The 23403-nt window shown below is 43.1% G+C and overlaps 1 protein-coding gene and 1 non-coding gene across 5 annotated transcripts; both read left to right on the top strand.

Annotated features, from left to right (window-relative positions):
* Positions 1-949: 949 nt before the first annotated feature.
* Positions 950-21404, top strand: LOC105693924 (protein disabled). Of its 4 annotated transcripts, XM_048652956.1 has the most exons (8): positions 950-1305; positions 1398-1550; positions 9055-9269; positions 10155-10298; positions 12780-12920; positions 14070-14318; positions 14410-14694; positions 15107-21404. In XM_048652956.1, the coding sequence occupies exons 2-8, from the start codon at positions 1514-1516 to the stop codon at positions 19475-19477; spliced, it is 5442 nt and encodes a 1813-aa protein (XP_048508913.1). In that variant the 5' UTR covers positions 950-1305; positions 1398-1513; the 3' UTR covers positions 19478-21404. The 4 variants fall into 4 exon arrangements, with proteins under 4 accessions (XP_048508913.1, XP_020706165.2, XP_020706166.2 ...); XM_020850506.2 differs by having other exon boundaries at positions 950-1550; XM_020850507.2 differs by lacking the exons at positions 950-1305; positions 1398-1550 and adding an exon at positions 9911-9978 and having other exon boundaries at positions 9179-9269.
* Trnav-aac lies at positions 8838-8910 on the top strand. The gene has a single exon. It is a non-coding gene; the product is annotated as a tRNA-Val (tRNA).
* Positions 21405-23403: the final 1999 nt, after the last annotated feature.

The raw sequence follows: 23403 nt of genomic DNA on the forward strand, positions 1-23403 counted from the left end.
GAATGGCACCACCATTGACTTCAGAATTATTTAAATCCAGATTACGTTCTTCACCGTTGACCTGCATCTGTTGCCCGAAGGCTTCGATGACTTGCAGCGTCTATTGCGAGGCGGTTATAATTATCATTTTCAAAATTCAACGCTGCCTCGGTTTTTCTTTTTTTTTTTTTCTATTCATCTCAACGAGGTCGATGTCTTCCATAGCGTTTCAACAGTGGTTTTCGATTGCATTGGAACTTGTTTATTAACGAAAACTGCTTTGAACTCTACAGAACTCGGATGTACTTCTAAAACTCGAGTGGAATGTGAGTAACTTGCCGACTCACGATGAACATCCCCTATTGCACCCTCAATCGATACGCGTTACACGCGAAGCACTTCCAACAGTAATATTCATGTAAAATTTGATTTTCAACAGATCGAGGGTTTTCGAATAAGTTGTGAACGATAATTTGTTTCAATATATTTCGTGAATTCAAAATTTCTCGCACTTTATTAGAAAATTAGAGAAACGAATTCATCTGGCGTCCGTGAAAGAGCATTCCGCACCTTTAAAATTCAATGAAACGTACACACATGTATTTTACACGTGGATGACAAAGACGGTTACATAATGGTTGACGTTGATCCACTAAATGATTTTAGCGTGTAAAGTTTCGCCAATTGATTCCAATAAACCGCGTGGGTATAATAATACCGTGCCGGCCATCTTTGTTAGACGCGTTCCGTGCAGCCGAAGGCAAGGGCCACCGCCGTTGTTGCGTTTAAAAGGTTTTGAATTTCGAACGCGTGTGGTTTAATACGTATCGCTTAACAGTTTTACTCGATATTACGTTTCGGAAGACGCGGTGATATTCGGATTGGAACGAAGCTTTTTCGTAGTCGAACATTTTCGGCGCCGCTTTAAGCTGCTATATACGAAACTCCAAATAATACTGAACGCAAAAGACACTCCGAACAGTTTCTCTCTCGAAACGACGGCTTGCTTCGGTACTACACGACTATATTATTGATCAATATGGGGTTGCGGGCATGGAAGACCAGTGCCGGCGGGCAGCTGTCAGATCCCCCGAAATTTTTATACGTTATCATCGTCAAACTATAATTTCAAAGGGTTTCAACCGACTCGATACGTAGAAAAAGCTACCCCAGAAAAACGGCCCTCACCGTTTTCATCGAACGATCGGCCGATACGGTTCAGTGTCTATTCCACTGTACCTTCCAAGCACACCAACAGTTTAAAGATCATTGTCCTTGTCGCGTAGAGAGAAAAAAAATTATCGGTGTCAGTGGTGGTGGTGCACCGTAAGTTCCTTGTTTGGTAAATTCCATATAATACAATAAAATATTCAGTGCATTGAACCGAATGTTCATACGACGAATTGATTAATCTGCAGTGAATGAATTTGCCAAAGTGAAGAACCGCGGCCTTTACTGGATTCAGGGGGTAAATATAGGTGGACGCCTGAAAATTGCAGGCTTTTTAAACGGACAACGTTACACCGGAAGCCTGATGCAGACTTTACGTAAAAGGAATAGCCCCTGCAAGTGTGAGTACCGATATGAATTCACAACATTCATTAAAAACTGTTCAAATATCGTCTGTCGAATTCTGAAAATCAGCCATGTTTACCCCTCTCGGTGTAGAAACACCTGACAGTCACCGCAAATTATTTCACTCCCCTATGAATTCGAAGGGACTCACGAACCGCAGGTGAGTCACTGCGTGGGAAATATTATACCCCCTTACAAGATGTGAATTTTTTACGTACGACGAAACGTACATTGTGACACATTGTGACGAACTTTTTCATTTACTTGTATCTTCGTATCGCTTATTAGCGAAGTACAAGTCCGATGACCGTTCGACGTACCCTTATTTTGTTCTATTTTCTCCTCTCTCTCTCTCTCTCTCTCTCTCTCGAAAAAAAAACTATCCGAGATCGAGGGCATATTATTTTATTACAATGACACGGTGCATTAATTAATCATTCTTAAATCTACAGTATAAAATTCTAATTTGTTGCTACGGCCGGTTGCAGGCATCTGTTCTGCCTACTCTGAATGCAGTATGTGGTGTGGGTTACTTTTAGCAGATGGCGCTAGTATTTATGTTCTTCAATAAACAATTTTTAACAAAATAAACAAAACGAAGAGAAAAAAAATCAAATTAAATAATCTTGTAATTCTTGCCAATTCCCCGGCATCGAATGACTGAATTTTCCGTATTAATCAATCGAGCGTCGGACTGGGATCTTAATTGAGCGTGACTCAAAAAATTCTGAATACTTCGCAGTTATTGAATTATGTCAGCAATTTTGCAATCCGGTGACGATCTACTCTCGTACCGTACGTCGAATATCATGATTTTGGCACGTTCCAACCATCCAGCTACTGGGACTTAAATCTTTTCAAGAGCATCTCCCCGAGTCTCGAGGTCCACGCGAGAGTTTTCCGTTCTCTTGGCTCAGTGCCCCAGATAAATAAAAATACAAAAAGTAGAGAACAAGAAGAAAATAAGTATATGTATGAGGAAAATATTTTTCTTTCCCAGAGCGTTCTATTTCCGCAATATTATCCGTTGCTCTCAACGAAAATGCGAATCGTTCGTCCATCCGTTAATTTAATATCCTCAGTCTACCTTCATATACATATGTAGGTATATTGTATGTATTTCATTCTGAACTTGAGAATAGTAACGGCAATGAAGGATCGATTATTAACGAGGGGTTGGGGGTAGCAGCATCGCTTTAAGCTGCGCGTTCGAATCTATACGATTTTATCGAACCCTCAAGCCATACGCGATCGTGTCTTCTCAGTAGAAACCCTTGATAATTATTTCTACCGTGCACGATAGGGTACGTATGCACCATGCTTTAAATACACAAGTAGAAAATGTTTGATGTCAATGGGACAAAACGAAGGCCCCCGCATCCGCTGGTGGCACGCGCTCCGGTATATTGGCTTTGGAAAACAATCACTGTACACCCTTACATATTATGAACGTGTATATCCTCCTATTTATCGGTACATGTGGAATACTGTTTACCTTTCCCTTCGGTGAATCTAAAGCGGATGAGATTTTCCTGGACCTGAATTTAAAACCAATAAAAAAATCGCGCGCAATTAAAAGTGACAAATAACGACGAGAGTAACAATAAAGTATTCGATATTTCCTCGGATACGTCGAAGTTACATCTTTTATTCCTTTGATTACGATTTATGTTTTCATCCGCGGCGGTGTTTTGCACGACGAAAATTCGGTTGTCTTTATTCAAAGGAGTTTTTCCCCCCTTCTGACCGAAGACAGTCAGCGAGCGCCGCCGTTCATCCCCTGTGCCCATGGAAACGAGAGGGACGCTCGAGCTGCCTCTGCAGTATCACCTCACCCGTCTCTTTTCTCTTCCTATAAAGTTAAGTTTGCCGGCCTCGGACGGCACATTTTGTCATTAAAACTCGTTGGGTTCTCCTATTTTTGGTGTACCGGTTGTTTTACAGAGCACCCAGCATCTCTCTAAGCGCTGCGGAACCTCCGAAGTAATTAGCAAAGTATAACAAATGTATGAAATTAACTCCGTGACGATCACTGCCGTGTGCTCTTAGTTTTCCGCGCTGCAGGAAATTGTCTGCGCGACATTCGCTCCGTTTCGAAAAAGGCGATAAAAAAGTTTGTAAAAAAAAAAAAATCATTCCGTCGCGATGATCGTGGTAATGAGAAATCAAATATTACCGAGGATTGTGCCGGACAAAGGTGAGATTTTGTGATAAATTAGTGAGGGCATCGAGAGGGGAGCCAGAAACCGAAATCCCAGTTAATCTGGTCTTACTGTCCGGATCATAAATATCTAGCCAGGTTCTAATAATGACATGGATTTACTACAAACAGCCCCATATCTACGCGATACGTAGTTGTGAGAAATCCTCCGATACAGTTTCGAATAATAAATGTATTTTCCGATGATAAAAGTTATAGTCGTTCGGTCGAACCATAAATCCCAATTCCATGACAGTCGATGTATACCATATAGCTAAGCAAACGGGACAATTCTATAGACGTTCTAATACTCTGTAATGGTTCTATTTGCACAGATGACAGCGTCAGAAAAAATTTGCGGACCAACGCGACAGATTTTCCGTAAATTAAATATCTCGTACACAAATATGACCTTTTTCGTTTTCTTGTTCTTCAGAAAGAAAATGCCAATCCAAAATTTACTGTCGACTAAATTAAGCTAAGAATAGAACCAATCGGAATATCTCAATTTTTTCTTCCTGAAAAACAAAAGTATTCGACCCAAACATTTTAATACAAAGATATAATTTTGAATAGCAATAATTTCAGATCGAACAAATAAATTGTGTTAATTAACGTGAGCTCGAATACGAACGAATAAATTGTTAGTTACCTATGCATAATTTAAAATAACACAACGCATGAAAAAATTTATGTGAACTTTTTTTTTTTTTTTTTTTGGTACACTCTTTGCCTCTGATTCTGAACTAAAGGCCTATGCTTTAGTATTGGCAGAATGGGACAGAACTAAACTCGCTCAGTGTACACTGAACCATTTAACTACCGAGACATTATATATTTACTTTTTTATACGGTTACATAGAATTTCGCAGAAAAATCACTGCAAAGGAATGCCGCCGACCGGCTGGATCAAAGGGCTGATTTACGAGGTGTGAACAAGATCTTAATCAGGTGATGACAGCTCGTCTGGCACCTGCTAACAATGGGAGTGAGAAAAAAATAAGGAAAGGAATTTCACACCTCGTCGTCTAGTCAAAAGCTATAAATTATTTTTGAATTGATGGCGCGTGCCGGCCGTCAAGATGCCTGACACACGAGTAAAAATGGGAAGTCGCAATAAAGCGTGCGAACTTCTTTGTGATTGGGTGAGCCGGAGCCTGACACCGAACTCCGCGCGGACTGCATTTGCCCAATGATTTTTATATATGGATTTTGGTGCGAGAAAGCTCAGCGTGGTGGGAGCGTATGAGACGAGGCGGTACGCCGCGCAGCGGTAGCAATACGAATAAGATCGAGAGCGCTCGAGTGCAGCGCGCTAAAATATAAAATCTCGAGCTACTCAACCTGCAATTACGTTTCCCATCATATCTCGGGAACTGATGTTCAGAATTTAACGATCGAATTGAAATTTTCAAGACGTGTCTTCGTGGTCATGGATTTTGTTGATAAATCGTAGCTTTTGGAAAATTACAATTAGATTTTTTACGCGAATAAATGGTATGAGCATGGTTTCTGTGACCCCTCTAAACGTCGAAATTTTTTTTTAATAAGGTTTTATATGATATTCTAATGTATTTCAAACTCAGAAATCCGAATTCACAAGTTCAATTGATCCATCTATGAAATTGATCGAGTTATCCTCATTTTTTCGCATTTTTTTGAGCATAAAAATGGAGATATCTCGGAGGCAAAAAATCGTAGCTCGATTTGGACAACGGATTCATGTTCCTGAGGTCAAAATACGTTAGAAAAGTGCCATACGATCAATTTTTAAAAATAAAAAATTTTGGTCAAAATTTGAGATTTTTCCAAGGGGTACCCCTTACGATTTTTTCCAATTTTGGCCAAAATTTTTTTTTTTTCAAAATTGATCGTATGGCACTTTTCTAACGTATTTTGACCTCAGGAACACGAATCCGTTGTCCAAATCGAGCTACGATTTTTTCCCTCCGAGATATCCTCAAATTTATGCCAAAAATCGCAAAAAATCGCGAAAAAATGGAGATAACTCGGTCATTTTTGAAGATAGATCTATTTTTCTTCCAGATTCGGATTCCTGAGCTCAAATTACATTAAGATAGACTAAAAAATCAATTTTTTATTTTTGGCCCCAAAAAGCTGAAAAAAGGCGATAACTCGGTTAATTTTATAGATAGGTCAATTTTTCTTTCAGATTCGGATTCCTGAGGTTGAAATACGTCAGAAAAGCATATTAAACTCAATTAAAAAAATGATTTATTTTTTGCTCAAAAATCGAATTTTTTTTTGGTTCTTCAAGAGTAATCTCATGTATAATCAGCTCAGGAATCCAAATCTGGAAGCCAGAATCATCTACTCGTGCAATTGATCGAGTAGTCATTAATTATTCGCTGTTGGGAGCAGAAAAATGAAGACATATCGATTGGTTTTAGTCGTAGACTCACTTTGAGTCGTCGCAATCCATGCATGGGTCGAAATATTCGAATTCTTCAATTTACCAGCGAGCCCAAGCTTTGCTGGAGTCAGCGTAGCCACGGGCGAGGGGGTTTGTTATGGGGCGTCACCTCTGCTCAGCCCCGAAGGTGACTTATCACAACAAAGCGCTACGCTGCTGGCTACGCTGACTCCAGCAAAGTTCGGGCTCGCTGGTAAATTGAAGAATTCGAATATTCCGACCCAAGCATGGATTTCGACGACTCAAAGTGGGTCTACGACTAAAACCACTCGATATGTCTTAATTTTTCTGCTCCCAACAGCGAATAATTGACGATTACTCGATCGATTGCACGAGTGGATGATTTTGGCTTTCAGATTTTGATTCCTGAGCTGATTATACGTGAGATTACTCTTGAAGAACCAAAAAAAAATCGATGTATGAGCAAAAAATAAATCATTTTTTTAATTAGGTTTAATATGCATTTCTTACGTATTTTGATTAAAAAAAAAAATACTTTATTTCATATGCTATTCTCATGTACTTTCATCTCAGGAGTCCGGATCTAAAGGCCAAATCGATCTATCTTTACACCCTTCTGGATTATTTCGTACTCTATCCCCCGCCACTTCTCTCTTTCATTTAGCATAAATTTTAAGAAGGACAATGTGCGGGTCGGGGAGTTTCGAAGTTGACAATTTAGATTCAAAACGAGGGTCTGAATATCTATATATTTATTAAGTACCTGTTCGGCGTTTCGACGTAGTCTAGGCCACCCGGAGTGGTATTCGCTTAGTGAATGCATAATTAATTAGATTGACTGTCTAACGCCTATAACGCTCGATCGCGCCCTTTGCGGGATATACAGTTCGTATCGGACGAACGGAGTATATGTATAGATGCATGTGCCGTACATTGGGGAGGATGATACTGTACATAGATAAAACTGCATAAGCGTATTAACGCGGGGTTTCCAGACAGCCGATACCACGCGGTGCCCCGAAATTGCTTCCGTGTCATAAACCGTATAAACAGGTGCTAATCTTTACTGAACAAATCGATAATAACCGAGGCGTGATTTTAATTAAAACACCCGCCCACGTGTGGGTACTCGCGCCATTTGAAAGGGACGCACACGTATTTTAAATCAAAAAATTCAAGTGTCTATATAATTTTATACAGAGTGTAAAAGATGAGAAAACGAAATCAAAAATGCACCGCGGTATTACCTGAGCACAGAATATGGATGCTCGGATTTTCTTCCCATTTTTCTAAAAGCGAATCAGAACCCCGCAGCAGGATGTAATTTTATTCAATTCGTACGCCGCCTCTTCGATCGCCGTAATAAACTGGAAAATTACGAAGGGTTTGCAGGTCTCCACTGCAGACTCGGTTGAATTCGAGGGTGAAAAACACCGGATGGTGCGGCGAACCCCGCTGTATAATATGTATAATGCATAAATCAGATATCTCACGCTCGGTCAATTCGACAATTAAAAATAAAGAATTTAAACTGATAAGTTCAACAATTTCATAATAACGCATAAAATCGTGGTCTCGTTTTTTCGTGATCGTTCGTTCGAAGAAAATTAGAACAAAAACGAAAACACCCGACGAGTCGTCAAACATTTTGACGACGAGAATGAAAAAACAGAAGGATAATGGCAAATTGAGATAAATAAGAAAAAGTTATCTCGCCGCGGGGTTTTTCGTACAAAAGAAATAAAGCGACCAATGCTGTCGAGTTTCGCCTCAGGACCACCCTGATGGACTTTGAGTGTCGACAGTTGGCCCCTCGAGTCGAGCGGGCGACTGTTGGAGTAGGTTTGAACAAATGTGCCAACGTTGGTCATTAAAGCGAAGGAGAAGATTTTTTTAAAGCCGAACAAAGCTCAGTTCTCCCTAATCTCTCTGTGCGTAGTTTTCCACCCTGCGCACCGGCCCGGGTACTCGATTACTTTTGTTTTCTTGCCTTATCCTTCACCTGTGCTAACAGATTTCATCTTCTTTTTCCATTTCATCGGTGATAACGACGCCATAGTTGAAAATATCGAATCCAATTTGGAAGGGATCGGTGGAGGTGAATATCGAGCGCAGAATTTTTTTCGAAGGATCTCGCTAATCGAACATCGTCGTCAATCTGTAAGAAATCACTGAGAAAAAACTTGAAAAAGTTTATAGAAAAAAAAAAAGCAACCGGATAAGGGAAGAGCGAAAAAAAATAATTCCGCAACCCAACGGAGCCAGTATTTGGAAGCGTAAATCTCATTTTACTCTCCCTCGTGCTGAAGCAGCAACAGATCAATGCAGCGTTCAACGCGACTGACCAGAATCCTGATTGATCTCAGCTGGTAGCCAAATTCTATTCAATCGAGTTTATCGGCGTGATATCAAACTCGGACCCCCCCAGTGCCCGCGATTCAAATTGACATCATTCACTACAGTCGATATATTAAAATCCCATAACGCCACCACGAAAACCACTAACTGCTGCGTCGAACGCCAACTGAGGCGTGAAAAATTCAGCCGATCGCATAATTTCGATGAAATTTAATCAATTACAGTTTTAATCTACGGTAAAATCATTTTTATCGTTGTCTTATCTCGCTGATAATGCCCTCGCCATCTAAGATAAATTGTGAGCTGATATTAAGCGAACATTGACATCAAGTTTCCGTGGTGTAGTGGTCATCACATCCGCCTAACACGCGGAAGGTCCCCGGTTCGATCCCGGGCGGGAACATAATTTTACTTTTTCGTTTTTTATTTCGAGAAGAATTTAAGTACCTTTCTTCCATCCTGCGGTGTGCTCTTTTTTCGTCCGTTGCCCCAACGATCCGACTGAAATATCTCTTCGCGCGTCTCATTGATCATTTCTTTCTTCCAGTCAAGAATGAACCGACACGGTTCCTCGGAGAAGGTGTTTCTTTCAAGGCAAAGCTGATAGGAATATTAGAAGTTTCGGAAGCACGTGGTGACCGGATGTGCCAGGCTGCCCTGGCTGACCTGAAAATGGCCATCCGGGCGGCAGGTGAACACAAACAACGTATAGCCGTTCAAGTTAGCATCGAGGGTCTGAGACTTCGGGATGAAAAAACTGGGGTAAATATTTGATTAGGACAGGAAATCAACGTATTATGCAAATATTGTTTCGCACACGTACGCCCAGTGTAACGCCCGTTGCTTCACACGATCGATGTCGTCATCTCTTTACCGTACTCCCATTATTCTCTATTACCGTTTTCGTCCAATCATAGAAGTATACCGAGCCCAGCATCGTCCTAGCTTTCGCTACCTCTGATATCGTTTAATCGTAGCTACTTGTTTGACTTATTTTTCAGAGAGCGCAAAAATTACACCTTTAAAAAATATACGAACAGTTGCTTGTGCTTGAGTTGTAACAGTTGGAACTTATTACATCAGTCTGATTCGATATTTTTGAATTCGTATCATTGCACGTATCATGCATAACATGACTGTGAAGTGCATAAAATGTAATGTACATAATCAGCAAATACACTCGCATCGCATACAAAATAATCGTACGTTTGTGTCATCGTTCACTCGTTTTTGATCGTCGTTATCATTTATTAATTTTTGTCGTTTCGTTTGTACGTTTGTTGTATGTATTTTTAAGTTTTTTTTCTGTTTTTTTTTTGTTTGTTTTCATTTCACCAAGCACCTGTGAGGATGAAGTTTCATAGACGTTTAAAAAGTACCTACTTAGTTCGCTAAATTTTTAGCATATGATCGGATTGATTTTGCGGCACCAATTGCATGGCACTCTTGAAGATTATCAAATAAAATAATGGTAAGTAAAATATGAAGTTTACTTTTTTAATTGAAAGGCATAACAGCCGCGAATATAGAATACCGTAAATCGTTCGTACAGCATGCATTGAAACTTAGCGAGGGTAAAACTATAAAATCTGCGCAACTGTCATCGATCTTACTGAAAATGCTTTCGTTATTCTTATTTTTCTACAGGACTGTCTCTACCACCATCCCGTTCACAAGATATCCTTCATAGCCCAGGATATGAGCGACTCGAGGGCTTTCGGTTACATTTTCGGCTCGCCGGACACGGGTCACAGATTCTTCGGGATAAAAACGGACAAAGCTGCGAGTCAGGTGAGGTTTGATACGGACGTCGAAAAAGTTGCGGGGTTGTAGAAGGAGAGAAGAAAAAGAAAAAAGATAAACAGCGAGGAGGAACGTACATCCCCCTAGAAATGGACGAATTGTGTAAATTACCGGGGGGCGGGAGGGGGGGGGGGGACTCGAAGCCACGTCGACCATTCCTTCACTTCCCTCGACGTGAGGCGCGAAATGATATTTGCCCAATTCGAGGAACCAATATAATCTGCGGGATCTCATCCCGCGTATCCACCTCGTGTCGTAGGTAGAGGGGATCGGTGAAAACGACCCCTTAGAAGCGGTCGGGTCGTTGCCGCGAATACCCGAATCACCGAACGAGCTTACGAGTAAGCAGCATGCGGCGCAACGAGTTTACCACGCGGCGTATGTATATATACAATATGCAAATAATTGTATTAGGTATAGTTGAGTCGTCGAGAGGACGTCTCGCTGTCTCGTTGTCTCGCTTTATCGCTTCGTTGCCCCCTTTCGGATTATCCCCGACTGGTTTCACTTCGTCAGTGTGATCCCGTAGATCGCTCTCCCCGTACCACCCCTAACTTCGTCGAGTTTGAAATCAATTCGACACGCGCCCTCCCGCGGTGCTGATCCCTGTTGCACCAAGGTGGGAGGGAATAACGTTATACCTTTCCGAATTTTTCGAAAATTTATCCCTTTTTCACCGAAAAAAAACGAACGATACACGCGATGATGGATTTTTCCGTCGTCACGTTCTTCGCGAAACGCTCCTCGATTCGCCTCGGTTATTTCGATTGCTTATAATTTTTCATTTTCATCGAACTCAGTCGCGAGAAATGAATCGTCCAGTCGAAACTCCTCGTTAATTTTCTTCTCTTCTTTTTTTTTTATCTCTCTCGCAATCCCTTCTCGGTGCTCGGAAATTATCCTTGTAACGAAAGCAATCTGGCCTCGATTCTGATATCGAGTTACTTGAGTATCGCGCGCGTACAGCAAGTTGTATACATGCTTTTATGTACGTACCAGCCTATGTACCGTACTTACGTACGTGCAACCAACGTCAAACCCACGTTCGCTTTTTAAACTACGGCAATGCTCTCTATAGGCGCTCGTGAACTGCATCTGTTAAATGAAATATGAGACTCGTGAATGCTATAGTATATAGCTGTATACGTCATACACATACGTACACTATGTACAAACATAAGTAAAGATTCTCACGCTATGTATATAGTATACGCTTTCGTAATTACGATCGTGAGCGGGTTCACTTTTTCACGCTGTCGCATATCAAGCGAGCCTCGATATCATGAGAAATTAACATCGATTGCCGTGAAATTTTCCTACCCGTTTCATATTTGTTTTAATTAATTTTGAATTCGCATAGTTGTGTACAATATACGGTTGTTGGATTTTCACGGTGAGTTGAATTCAATGCACGAGTTGCGTACGGAATCCTTGGTAACGGCGTGTAGGCGACCGAGACTGAGTTGACTCAATGGACTTTATCCTTGATTTCTTCAATCCTGAACGTGCATACGATACGGCGGATAGTGTGGACGTGTATAATTTGAAAGAACCGTAAGCGACTAAAAATAGGTAAGTGAGTGAGTGGTTCGGGTCACCAAACCTTCGAATGTGCGAGCTCGTATTTCGCAGCAGCAGTTTTCACACAATCGCGTATCACCGAAAAACGGTACTCCAAAATTGAAAAGCGAGTGACTAATTTCTCCCGAATTATTTCGCCCCGTTCGACGAATAACTGTAAATGAATCCACCGAGGATGTACGAAGTACGATCAGCGCATTCACGGACTACGATCGATCGATCGATCGCGGTACATATAATCGCTTCGAACGCCCCATATTTGTCGCTTCATGTCATTCAATTTCTTCTAATATCCCCCTCGCCGTAACGGCAGGTTTGTTATCGTGAAAAATCGGGCAACGTCTTCGCCGTTGTGAAAACGCGTACGGGTCGCGAGATCGATATCCTTCATTTTTTAATTCGATCACCACGTGAATAGAAGGTCAAAAAAATTTCAGAACATATTCGCTGTGGTATGCCGCGTTGCTGTATTGCGAATATTGTGGGGTATGATAATTACAGAAGACGAAACGGTATTTAAATGTACGCTCGTTGTTACACTCGTATAATTTGTTCGGTGGTTCGCTGCAACGGAGTGTAGCTTGGCGAGTAATATATTTGTCTTGCCGTTTGTCAAGACAGTCCTCGTCAGGTGACCGTCTGGCACATATCGTATACGCGATCGCGAGTGAGTGAATACTCTTCGAAACTCGATCACGTCAATTTTACCGAAGATACGAAACGATTGCGGATAAATTCTAAGGAATAATCGCGGTGCGTTCTAGTTACCGGGTGAACCATTTTCTCCAGTGTCTGTAAGGCTTTCTTTTTTTTTTAATACATATTTTTTCAAAAGTGAGTGCATACCGAAGTTGATTTATTCACGCGAGTTTCCCTTTTGCGTTTCAGGTGGTTTTAGCCATGCGCGATCTCTTCCAGGTCGTATTCGATCTGAAGAAGAAAGAGATAGAGCTGGCTAAGCAGCATCTCGAACAAAATGCCATCAAATTTAGAAGCGGAATTTTCGTGGAACCGGCGCCTGACACGAAGGTGAGTTGAAAAACCTAAAAAACCTACTTCACCGTCGCAACAAACGTGAAGAATTATAGGTCAACGCGTGTCTGACGTGAAACGTGATCAACGATAACCGCGGTGGCATGCTGGATTAGACAAAGAAAGAAAGAAAAAAATTTGAAACGCGTCCGGTGGCAAATCATTAAAAGCTCGTTTTGTCGATAAACTGTGAACAATTAAGAAACTTCTTCGTTTCAGTAATCTGTGGAGTTGATATTCTGGTAAAAGTATAATACGCATCGCTATCGGTCGGGCTAATAATAGTATATGGAATTAATCGCGCGTGGAAATATTTAAGTTCGTTGGTACGGCTGCAATTGAGATTGTTTCTCCCGTTTCCTCTTTATAACGCGGGTTGATCTCTGCGGTTGAGGCGTTCGACCAGATGATCACTCATTGTCGGTAGCTATCTTAATTGTTTCTTCCTGCGGGTGGAAAATTTCTCGACAAAACGAATGATTTTTTTTTCCATCTTCCGATTTCGTGCGATCATTGGGTGAAATTCGTAGGAAAAAATTCTCAATTTCAACGCCTCAGATGTCGTGAATCATACTCGTGAGCGATAATACTTTTTCCTCGTAGATAACGAAAAAGTTTGAAACGGTTTTTCACCGCTGCGACGATAAAATTAGTAACACTTCTCATCGTCGAGACGTGGATAGGTCGCGGTAAATCATAATTTTACTGAAATATTTAAATTGCACACGACGATTATATTACTCGTTCATAATTTATGGATGGGTTTAGCTTCTGCGTGAACGATAAAATAATAACGTTCGTCATTGTGATTAACCAATAGACTGGAAGGTCAAGACTCAAGAGTCATGCAGTTTTTATTTACCCGCTTCCTCTTGCATTCCTCGTCTAGTCGGACTTCGTCGATTACAACGAACTTTACATCGGCTACAGTTCAGTCGAGATCGAGCGATCGAAATAGCAGCCGTACCGTTTCATGCGTAGCGCCATAAAATGTGAATCGAGTTTTATCTTCGTTATATTTTCGGTGGATATAGTTGATCATCCACGTTTCTGCGCCCCGATGTACACGACTCTTATCGAGGATCGAGATACGCAAATGTGATTTTCCGCGTAATCGTATAATATTCTAATCTCACCAACCGTCAGGGTGCCGCCGGAAGTGAAGTGGTCGCGCATCGCATCAGAGCGTTAAACTCCGAGGTTGAGAAACCCATCGAAAGGAAAACGGAAGTCCAAGGCGGCGTGATAGCCGACCTACTCGATCTACAGTTCGAACTGAATTCGCTACAGCAGGGTATTCATCAGATGGACAAAATTACACCGGACAATCCCAGACCGCCTTCGGAGAACCCGTTTGAAACAGATCCGTTCGGAGATTCCTTCGCGAATATGAAAGTTAGTTTTTCTGTTCTAATAAAGTTGCTCGGTAAAATGAGAATCCTCTTATGAGATATCGTTCCGTTGCTCACGATTCTTCTTCCTCCAGTTGTCGGAAATGGCACAGGTGAGAGAAAACGTTCAGCCGATGCTCCCTCCGCCACCTTCTTCGGCGAAAAGAGGACACCTGGAGCGTCATCAAACGATCCCTACTTCGACAGCTTCGTCTACATCGAGTCCAGCCGCAACGTTGACCAGCAAAACTCCCCCGCCTCAGGGATCCGTTCACTGGTTCGATAAAGAGACGGAGAATCTCTTCAACGAAGGAGAACTTTCCAGCCTGGCTGCGAAGGCGGCGGCGAACCCCTCCACGGGGGAGAAGGAGAGGGAATGCGTAAGTTGGCAAAAATCAAACTTCACTTTCTCTTTCATCCAAAATTTCCTTTTATTTGAAACGCCCGTTTACATTTTACTTTAATGGGTTCAAATTTCGATTAAACGCTTACTGTTTCCCTACTAAATTATTTCAATCTTAGAGAGAAAAAAAAAAAAGAGAATACTCGAAGAAAACCTAAGCTTTGATCTGCTTTGTATTTCCGTTTTTAAGAATCGGGTGCTCTTCAAACTTTTTGAATTTATTTCTTTTAGTTAAAGTATTTCCCAATTTTTGAAAGCTCCATTCGTTCGAATATATTTCCAGAATATCCGCAGAGTTATTTCATTTCTTTTTGATATCCTTAAAGACATTTCCTCGCTCTGCACAGGATTCGACGTTTTCTCACGGCCTTATTTTCCTTCTTATTCAGAGTTCCTCCAGCTGTGTGACACCTACACTTCGCAAGAGTCCTCAGATCGACGTGTTCACGGAGTTGGATCCCCTCGGCACCGGTCTCATAAAACCTTACGTAGACAAAAAGGACTTTTTCCAGCATTTGAAAAATCCACCGAAAAAAGTCCTCAAGGATCTCGTGACGAATATCTCCGGCGATACGTTCTCCGCTAATTTCAATCTAACGTTCGATCCGCTCGAACCAACCGCCCAGTCCCAAACCGCACCTCTGGCCAGTGCCGGAAGCGACGGCTTTGACGACGACAATTTCGCGGATTTCAACAAATTCGACAACATAGAAATACCGGCTCAAAAAACCGAATCCCCGAAAATCCGTAGAGTCAGTTCTCCGAGGGTCTTGCATCATCAGCCTCTCTCGGTTTCTTTACCTCCGGAAGAAGCAACCCTCCCGAAAAACTCTGGCAACATATCGTCGTTGAACAAAACGGATAAGGAATCGAGCGAGAGCGTTCAAGGTCTCGTGAGGCTCCCAAGTCCCAAGAAGTACTTGCAGTCTGTCCGAAAACGGGAATTCGACATCGATCTGGCCGGCAGCAGAACGCAGTCTTTGGATCGGCCTTTCCCCGTTGATTTCACGACTAGCAACGATTCGCCAGCTTCGCCGCTTCGATCTGGTTCCTCGGACGCCAATTCCAGGCTCTCCAGCTCCAGTGCCGAGATGGACATAGTGCCCGAACCACCGCCCAGAGGTGCCGGAAGTATTTTGATAAACCCTCCCCCTCTTCCCCCGAAGAAACAGATCGGCGGAAGGAATGCGATGAAGCCTCCACCGCGACCCCCGCATTCCGACGGACATTTTCACTATGATTTCATCGAAAGAGAGGAGGCGTCGCCGTCTCCTACGAGAAAGGAAATCCGGAAGAGTCCCGCCAAGGATTTCAGGAACAGATTCGACGACGACTTCAGCCCGCCACCACCTCAGCTACCGAAAAGATCCGAGATCGTGGCGACTTTCCCCACTTCCAAGTTCGATGACTCTTTGACCTCCGTAACACCGACGACCTTGTCGTCACTCATGCAAAGCAATACAACTTATTCGACCACCGCGCCGGAGGTGAGGAAACCAAAGCCTAGTTTGGATATTACCTTGAGCCAGTTGAATTCTACGAATTTAGGTGACCTCGCTAATTCTCTGGGAATGACCATCACGGAATTGACCAGTCTCACCTTACAGCAATTGACCGCCTGTCTGGCGTCGCTAACCGCTAAAGAAACCACTTGCAACGGCGACGATGAAAGTGAAAAGGAGCCGGAGATACCGGCCAAGCCGATTAACACCGCGAAAAAAATTGTCCAGGAGACATCTTTCGTTTTTGGGGAACCGTTGTTCAAGGCGGACTTCGATCAGGGAATCGAGAAGAGCGGTGAGCGGAATTCGTACGACAAATATGCGGTATTCCGGGAGTTACTGGAACTCGAACAGCGGGAACAGGACGATAAGGACGATGAGGTGAACGAGGAGAAGAGTGAAAAACAACAACCCGAAATAGAAAAGTTGGAGCCCGAAGTGAGAGAATCAGAAATCCAGGATGAAACGAAGGAATCCAACGACACCGTTGAAATTGAAATCGTCAACGCAACGGAGAACAATAATTCACTTCCATTGGCTAATCTGACGGTCAGTCTGCCACCGCTCCCGAAGGATAATTCGAAGATTATTGACGACTCGGCAGCGGAGGATCCCGAAGAACGTACCGACGGATCTCCGGAGTCTGTTCAGGAGGAGGAGAGAACCGATTCTCAAGAGTCGAAGGGCGAAGATGAAGAAATCGGGATCGAAGAACAGCGTCTGAAGGACGCAGAGCCGGAACTGGAAGACACGAACAAATTAGAGGAAGAGAAAGAGAAGGAAAAAGAATCGGAGACTCAGGAGGAAGAAAAAGGGGTGGACAACGAAAGGGAGGGGGATTCGAACGAATCGGAGAAGACCGACGAGTCCGGTGAAAAGGAAGAGTCGAAGAATGGCAACGGAACGACGGAGAGGGTTGAGATAAAATCATCGACTTCTACGGGCGACAGATACGCCGCGCTCAGGGAAATCATCGAGGAAAGCGTCGAACCGACTCTGATTAAAACGGAGGATGAATTGGTCGAAAATTTGCCACCGCCTCCCCAGCTGCCGCCGAAGAATAATAACGCGACCATAGATTTAATGAGTTTGTTCGCCAAACCTCTTTCCAATACCGTTCCACCTCCTGCTTCCGTTAGCCCGAAAAATTTCAAAACTACGAACGAAGAGGACATGAAGGTGTTGGCTATGGAAATTTTCGAAGAAATAAAAATGCTGAACACAGGAGCGCCCAGAAACAATGCGACTCCCGATCCTGCACTGACGAAGTCGACTCCTTCTGTTATCGGATTCGAGGACACGTTCTCACCGTTTCCGGTTGAGACGAAGACGGAGAAGGACGAAGTCAAGGATGATACGGGTTGGGCGAAGTTCGACGCCAACGTATTTCATTCCGACAAGTCATCGGGGGATGGCCCGGGGTCGGTCGGCGGGACGTCGCCGTGGTCACCGGACGGTAAAGAATTTCACGTAAAGGAACCACCTTTCAAACCCGTGCCAAACCGGAACTCGGGCGACAGCGACAACGAGTGGAAGGACGAAGAGGAGAGCGAGGGCAGTAACGGAAGACCGAGAGACGACGGATTTTGGGGTCCCGGGGGAAAACCTCCACCGAGGCATCAGGCAGGTTTCGAAGATTCCAGGAGCTACTACGAGCACGGTAGTCCTACGGGACCCTCCGACAAGGATCGCAGCTTCCGGGAAAGATCGGGCAGAAAAGCTCGGGGATCGCCGTGGGGAAAAGGTGGTCACAGATCTCGGGATCCCTCACCGTGGCAGGAGGATCAAGGACGATGGGAGGACGAGCACAGGGGAAGGTATCCGGCGAGGAAAATTCCTTACAAAGATCAGGATGAGGAATCTTACAAGGCTCATTGGAAATGCAGGCAGAAACAGAGTTGCAAGCAAAGACCGTGGAGCGGGGATCGCGAGGGTTTCTGGGCACACGATATGCCCCCATACGAGGAAGAGAGAAAAAGAAGAATGATGCTGTGGTCGGAGCAGGACAGGGACAGATTCAGCAGTCAAGAAAGCATGGGGTACGAGGACGAGGAGAGGTGGTCGAGGCGGTGGTCGAACGAATACGAGAGACGCAGGTGGGAAGAAGACGGAAGATTTTGGGGGCGGAGAGGTCCGGAGGGCGACTATCCGTACAGAGAACCGAGGGAGCCGAGGGAGCCGAGAGATTCGCGGGACCCGAGGGATCCGAGAGAGTCCTACAGGATCCACGAATCTCACTATTGCCGAGAAAGATCGCACGATTACGCGCCTCCGGGTTGGGAGGAGCCCGGCTGGGATTACATCGGTCCGGACATCGGTCTCGGCGAGGACTCGCCGCGTTACAATTCGTCGCGTAAGAGGCCTTGGCCGAAACGTCCGAACAGTGCGACCGACAGTCGAAATACAGAGGGGATTTACGCGGATCCGAGGCCGAAGTACGCCGTCTCGAGATCGGAGTGCAGCGACAACGATTCCGATCCTTACCACCGTCCTCATCGTTCCGGAAGTCGGGAAAGTTACTGGGGCAGCGATCAGGAATTCGAGGGCTGGGTGGAGCGTCCTTGCTGTTCGGAGGGACCGGACAGCGTGACGAAAACGGAAACGTTGCATCGGAGGCGACTGAACAGGCACAAACCTCGCGCCCAGATAAAATCTCAGGGTTCACCTTTTCAGGACGACTTCGAACAGAGTCTCGAACACGTCGGAGAATCGACGGCCGACCCCTTCGTTTCCGGTGGTGAGACGCGTCTGACGTCGGAACCGGACCCGAAGTTGATAGAGCCCGTCACCCTGAGCCCGAGGTGTACGAAGGAGGGCCTGAGGAGGGAACCGAGGTCTTACAAGCGCAGCGGCTATCGACGCTCGCCCTTCGAAGAAGATCTCACGCCGACAGCGAGCGTTTCCAGCGACACATCCGACCGCCAAAGATTAGGATCCGATCTGAAAGCAACACCCGAAGAACTGCCGAGAGACGCGAAGGACGCCTTATCCGCCGACGGATTCGTTTCGGAGGACAGTGGAAGAGATTCATTTTTCAACGGCGATCCAAGGTTCGACGACGACGCCTTCGCATTTAAATCCGAACTGGAGGACAGCGTACCGGAAAGGGCGACTACCTTGCCGTTGAAAAACTCGCGACAGATGAAATGCGGAAGTGGTAAGAGCAAGTCGGATTTACAATACATAAAAAAGTCAGAGTCTGTTAATATATTCGTACGAGAGAGCGATCCCTTCGACGATGATGATTTTTTCAACTGATCTAAAGCCAAGAACGGCGCGGCTAATATTTATTTGTATATTTGTAGAAGGTAGGGTTTGAAGGTTTGAACAATTGACTGAATTTTTTTATCCCGCAATCGTCAAGAAAAAAAAAAAAAAATTATCAACTCACCGTGAAGCAAAATCTTATGGTTTGTCAAATTGAGAAGCTCCTACGAAAAAAAATAGAACATTCTACACCGATAGAGTACCAGAGCTATATAATTGCGGTTGAAATATGTCTCACAATTTATTTTTTATCGGCGTTACGATAAATAGGTATTTGTAATAACGATTGAAGCTAATTGTGGTAGATACGGTTTTTTGAAAATGTGGAAAATTTGATAATAATTAATGATAATAACTAATATTCGATTCATCCAATTGACTGTTCTCTCTATTCAAATATGACATGGGTTTTCTTTCATTGGTTATTCTAGTCCGAAGTGTTTTGCGTTTCTATAGTTTCTATGCGTTTTTCTATTTTCACCTAGAAACGTTTTGTACATAATTATTGTAAATTCGCTTACGAACCATCTGAGAGAATTGAGAGAAACAAAATAGATATTTCTTATTTTACACACATTTTTATTTTCTATACTTTTAGCCTAATTTCGTACTCCCAGGCAATTTATTTCAATTTCGTTCGTTCTCTCCGAGAATTACAATTTCTAAATTTTTAAACCGCACTAAATTATCCTAGCTATTCTTTAGTAATTTATCGAGTAAAAATAATTATCTATGATGTATAAAACGAAGCAAAAGAAAAAAAAAAAAAAAAAATCACCGAAGTTGAGGGGGATACAAATGATTAGATCGAGTAAAATTCTCTCAACAGCACTACGCAGTCTGGACCACTGTACATCTGTAGATTATACGTAAAAAGAGAAAAAAGAAGGGAAAGAGAAGAAACGAATAAAAAGAGATATACCTATAAATAATTTATCACTATACCATACGATCCTATCACACACATCATCATCAGTACGTAACGCGAGCGTGCAGTCTAATCAGGCTGAAAATAATATTCGAAAAATTGAGGAATCGGGAGGAACGAAAAAATTTTTTCAGCAGCGAGATGCGAACTGCAAAAAAATTTAAAAAAAAACTAAACTCAAGACTGCGTCTATTAATAATAATAATTGTAGGCGAAGACTCGATTTTTCCAATATTTCGATTTCAGCCGGCACCCCGCAGCTGTAGCTATACAATAATAAATAACGATAATGTATATGTAAATGTATACTTAATTGAATGTCAAAATCCATACCCATACCTGAATCGCTATAAAGTGCTTATTTATTTACAATAAAAATAGATGTAATATGATACGCGTCATCTACGAGACGACGATACGTACACACACACACATACAACAAAAATCAAATTACACAACGTATATCGAAACTGATTACATTGAGAAAAAATGAAAAAAAGGATAATAAAAATGAATTAAACATAGCGTGAAAATTAAAAAATGATATCCCGAAGCCTAGCGATTTGCATCTATGAATATTGATTCGTATATAACGTTCAAATCTTTGAAAATATTATTACCATTCGACGATTGGTTTGGGATGAAACTGTTTTTACTAAGGATGCATGCTTAAGCGCGATTCAATGCGAAGCTTTTTGCGCTGTTCTGCCTACAATCGATGATTATCGAGTAAGCCACATCTATATAATATTATCTGGTATAATATATATATGCGTTCGAATAAAGTACATCGTCAAAAAAAATTTTGGGTCCATCGCGTGGTTTGAATAAGAAAATATGGATATCCGATCAGTTGCACGAAGTTTGAATCGCAAGAAATTGTCTATGGTAATCTCTACGTGGAAACGAAGCAAACGAATTGCCATATGGAAGAAAAATAATGTATGCAAGTTATTTAATTGTATGTGAATAAAAGATTTGATTGGTATATATATATTAATATATTATACACGTGACGAGCCTCGTCGTAATCCGATCGATGCGCTTTAAACGATCCTTTCGAAACCTTTCAAGAATTCAATTCCGATCTGAACCTTTGAATAATGTGGAAAAACGTTATAGAGGTGAATATCGCGCTAAACGTGTACAGAGACGAAATGATAGAAAAAAGTTCAGGTTTACGCGGATAAGAGGACGAGGAAAAAATCTTTCGGGATCCGATCCGAGTATCGGATGGAGTCAATTGTGCAGTTAAGAGAAAAATCTAGATTAGGGAGAGAAAAAAGCGCGGGCGAAGGGGAGAATGGTGGGGGTGGTGGGGATTTTACGGGGGATTCGCAGGAGCTGAAATGAGGTGAGGAAAATTCGGCTTTGTCTTCTTGTTTACCAGGTGCTTGGGCAGGGTCCTCGTCGCGCAGGGTATCCGCGTGAAGTGTTCTGCCTCGCAACGAGAGGAGCCCGATCCGTCCATTGTGCCCCGACGAATCGCGACAAAGCCGCCAACTAATGCTCTTTTATTGTTCATTGTGCGGAGGCGAGTGATCCCTGCGATATATCGAGAGCACACGTACACGAGCGAGAGCGAGAAAGAAAAAAAGAAAAAAAAAAAAGGGGGGCCGAGTAAATGGAGAGAGAAAATACAAGGCGAAAAATGGAGAGGGCGCGCTCGGTGAAAAAAAAAAAAAGGAGCGAATATACTATACGAAAGCCTTTGTACACATACACCCTGCACCTACCTATCCGCCGTATCCATCGCAGGTGTCGCACAGATCACCCGATCGTTTTAATATCCAGCGAAGGAATTCGCAATGAAATATCTTTTTCTTCCATTTTTCCGGTACACACACATCTTGTATCTTGTACGGATTCCGTGCACTGCGAAGAAACGAGCGGCTGCACCGGCTGAAAAGCTCAAGCTTCTGCTCTTCAGACGTCCTCGAAAATCTGCAGGGCGTCGTTGCGGTCCCGAGACAAACAAAAATTGGGAGCAATAAACGAAACAAAAAAAAAAAGGAAAATAATGAAAAATTTCTCAGATGAAAGGTGGAAAGCGTACAACAGTCGAACCTTCGCTCTGGGTGCGTTTTTTTTTTTCTCCGTAAGTTTAACTCGCGCCGTACGGGGACCGTACACGATACGAGTACACGCACATGCGTAATATATCAAACAACATGAGCAGCAGCGAGACAACAATCCCAATTATAAACATTTCTCGTAGGCCTTTCAGAGTTGCATTTGCTACGACCTCGAGTGGTTCATTTTGTAATCCCCGTACGGTATTTCGCCCTCGTCGTCGTACCACCGTCGTTCGCAACCTCTCGCGTACTTTTCGTGCTCTTTTGCCCCCGAGAGTGAGTACTTTGTACTCACCCGTGTTTTCCCCTAGAGGCCCTATAAGTATACCTCCTCCCGTATATATATATATGTATATATATATATACACCTATGTGCAGACTTCGTGCCATGCTCGTGCAACACAATGCCGCACCAGCTTTGAGCACTTCGCGTATGTGGACATGCGGGTTAGGCGACGCACAACACTTGTAAGTATGAATTTTGCTCGATTCTCTTTTAGCAAATTTTCTGACCTCGACTCTGGAAAAACGATGCTGAAAAGTATCGTGATTTCTCTCTCTTTACCGAATAGGTAAATTATTTTTGGGATCGAAATCACGTTTCGTCGTCGTAACGGAGGGGGTTGGGTGGGTGGAAAACTCTCGAGGGAATAATTCTCTGTGAAAAATTCCCTTTGTAGCTCATGTTTTTCTTTTTTCTTTTTTTTCTTTTACTTTGAAATTCTTTTTCCACATAATTGTTAAGACAAATTATTTCTTAAGGGGATGAACGGACGCCATTGTGAGCCCGACGTTGTACACCCCATAAACGTACGTAATCGTTGAAAATTCTTGGCGACTTTGGTCTCCTCACGTTTCCAAGTGAGTTTTTTTTTCGTTCGCTTTTCAGTTGCAACCGCTGCCCGCTACGCTCC

This window comes from Athalia rosae, chromosome 3, assembly GCF_917208135.1.
Source record: "Athalia rosae chromosome 3, iyAthRosa1.1, whole genome shotgun sequence".
NCBI lineage: Eukaryota > Metazoa > Arthropoda > Insecta > Hymenoptera > Athaliidae > Athalia > Athalia rosae.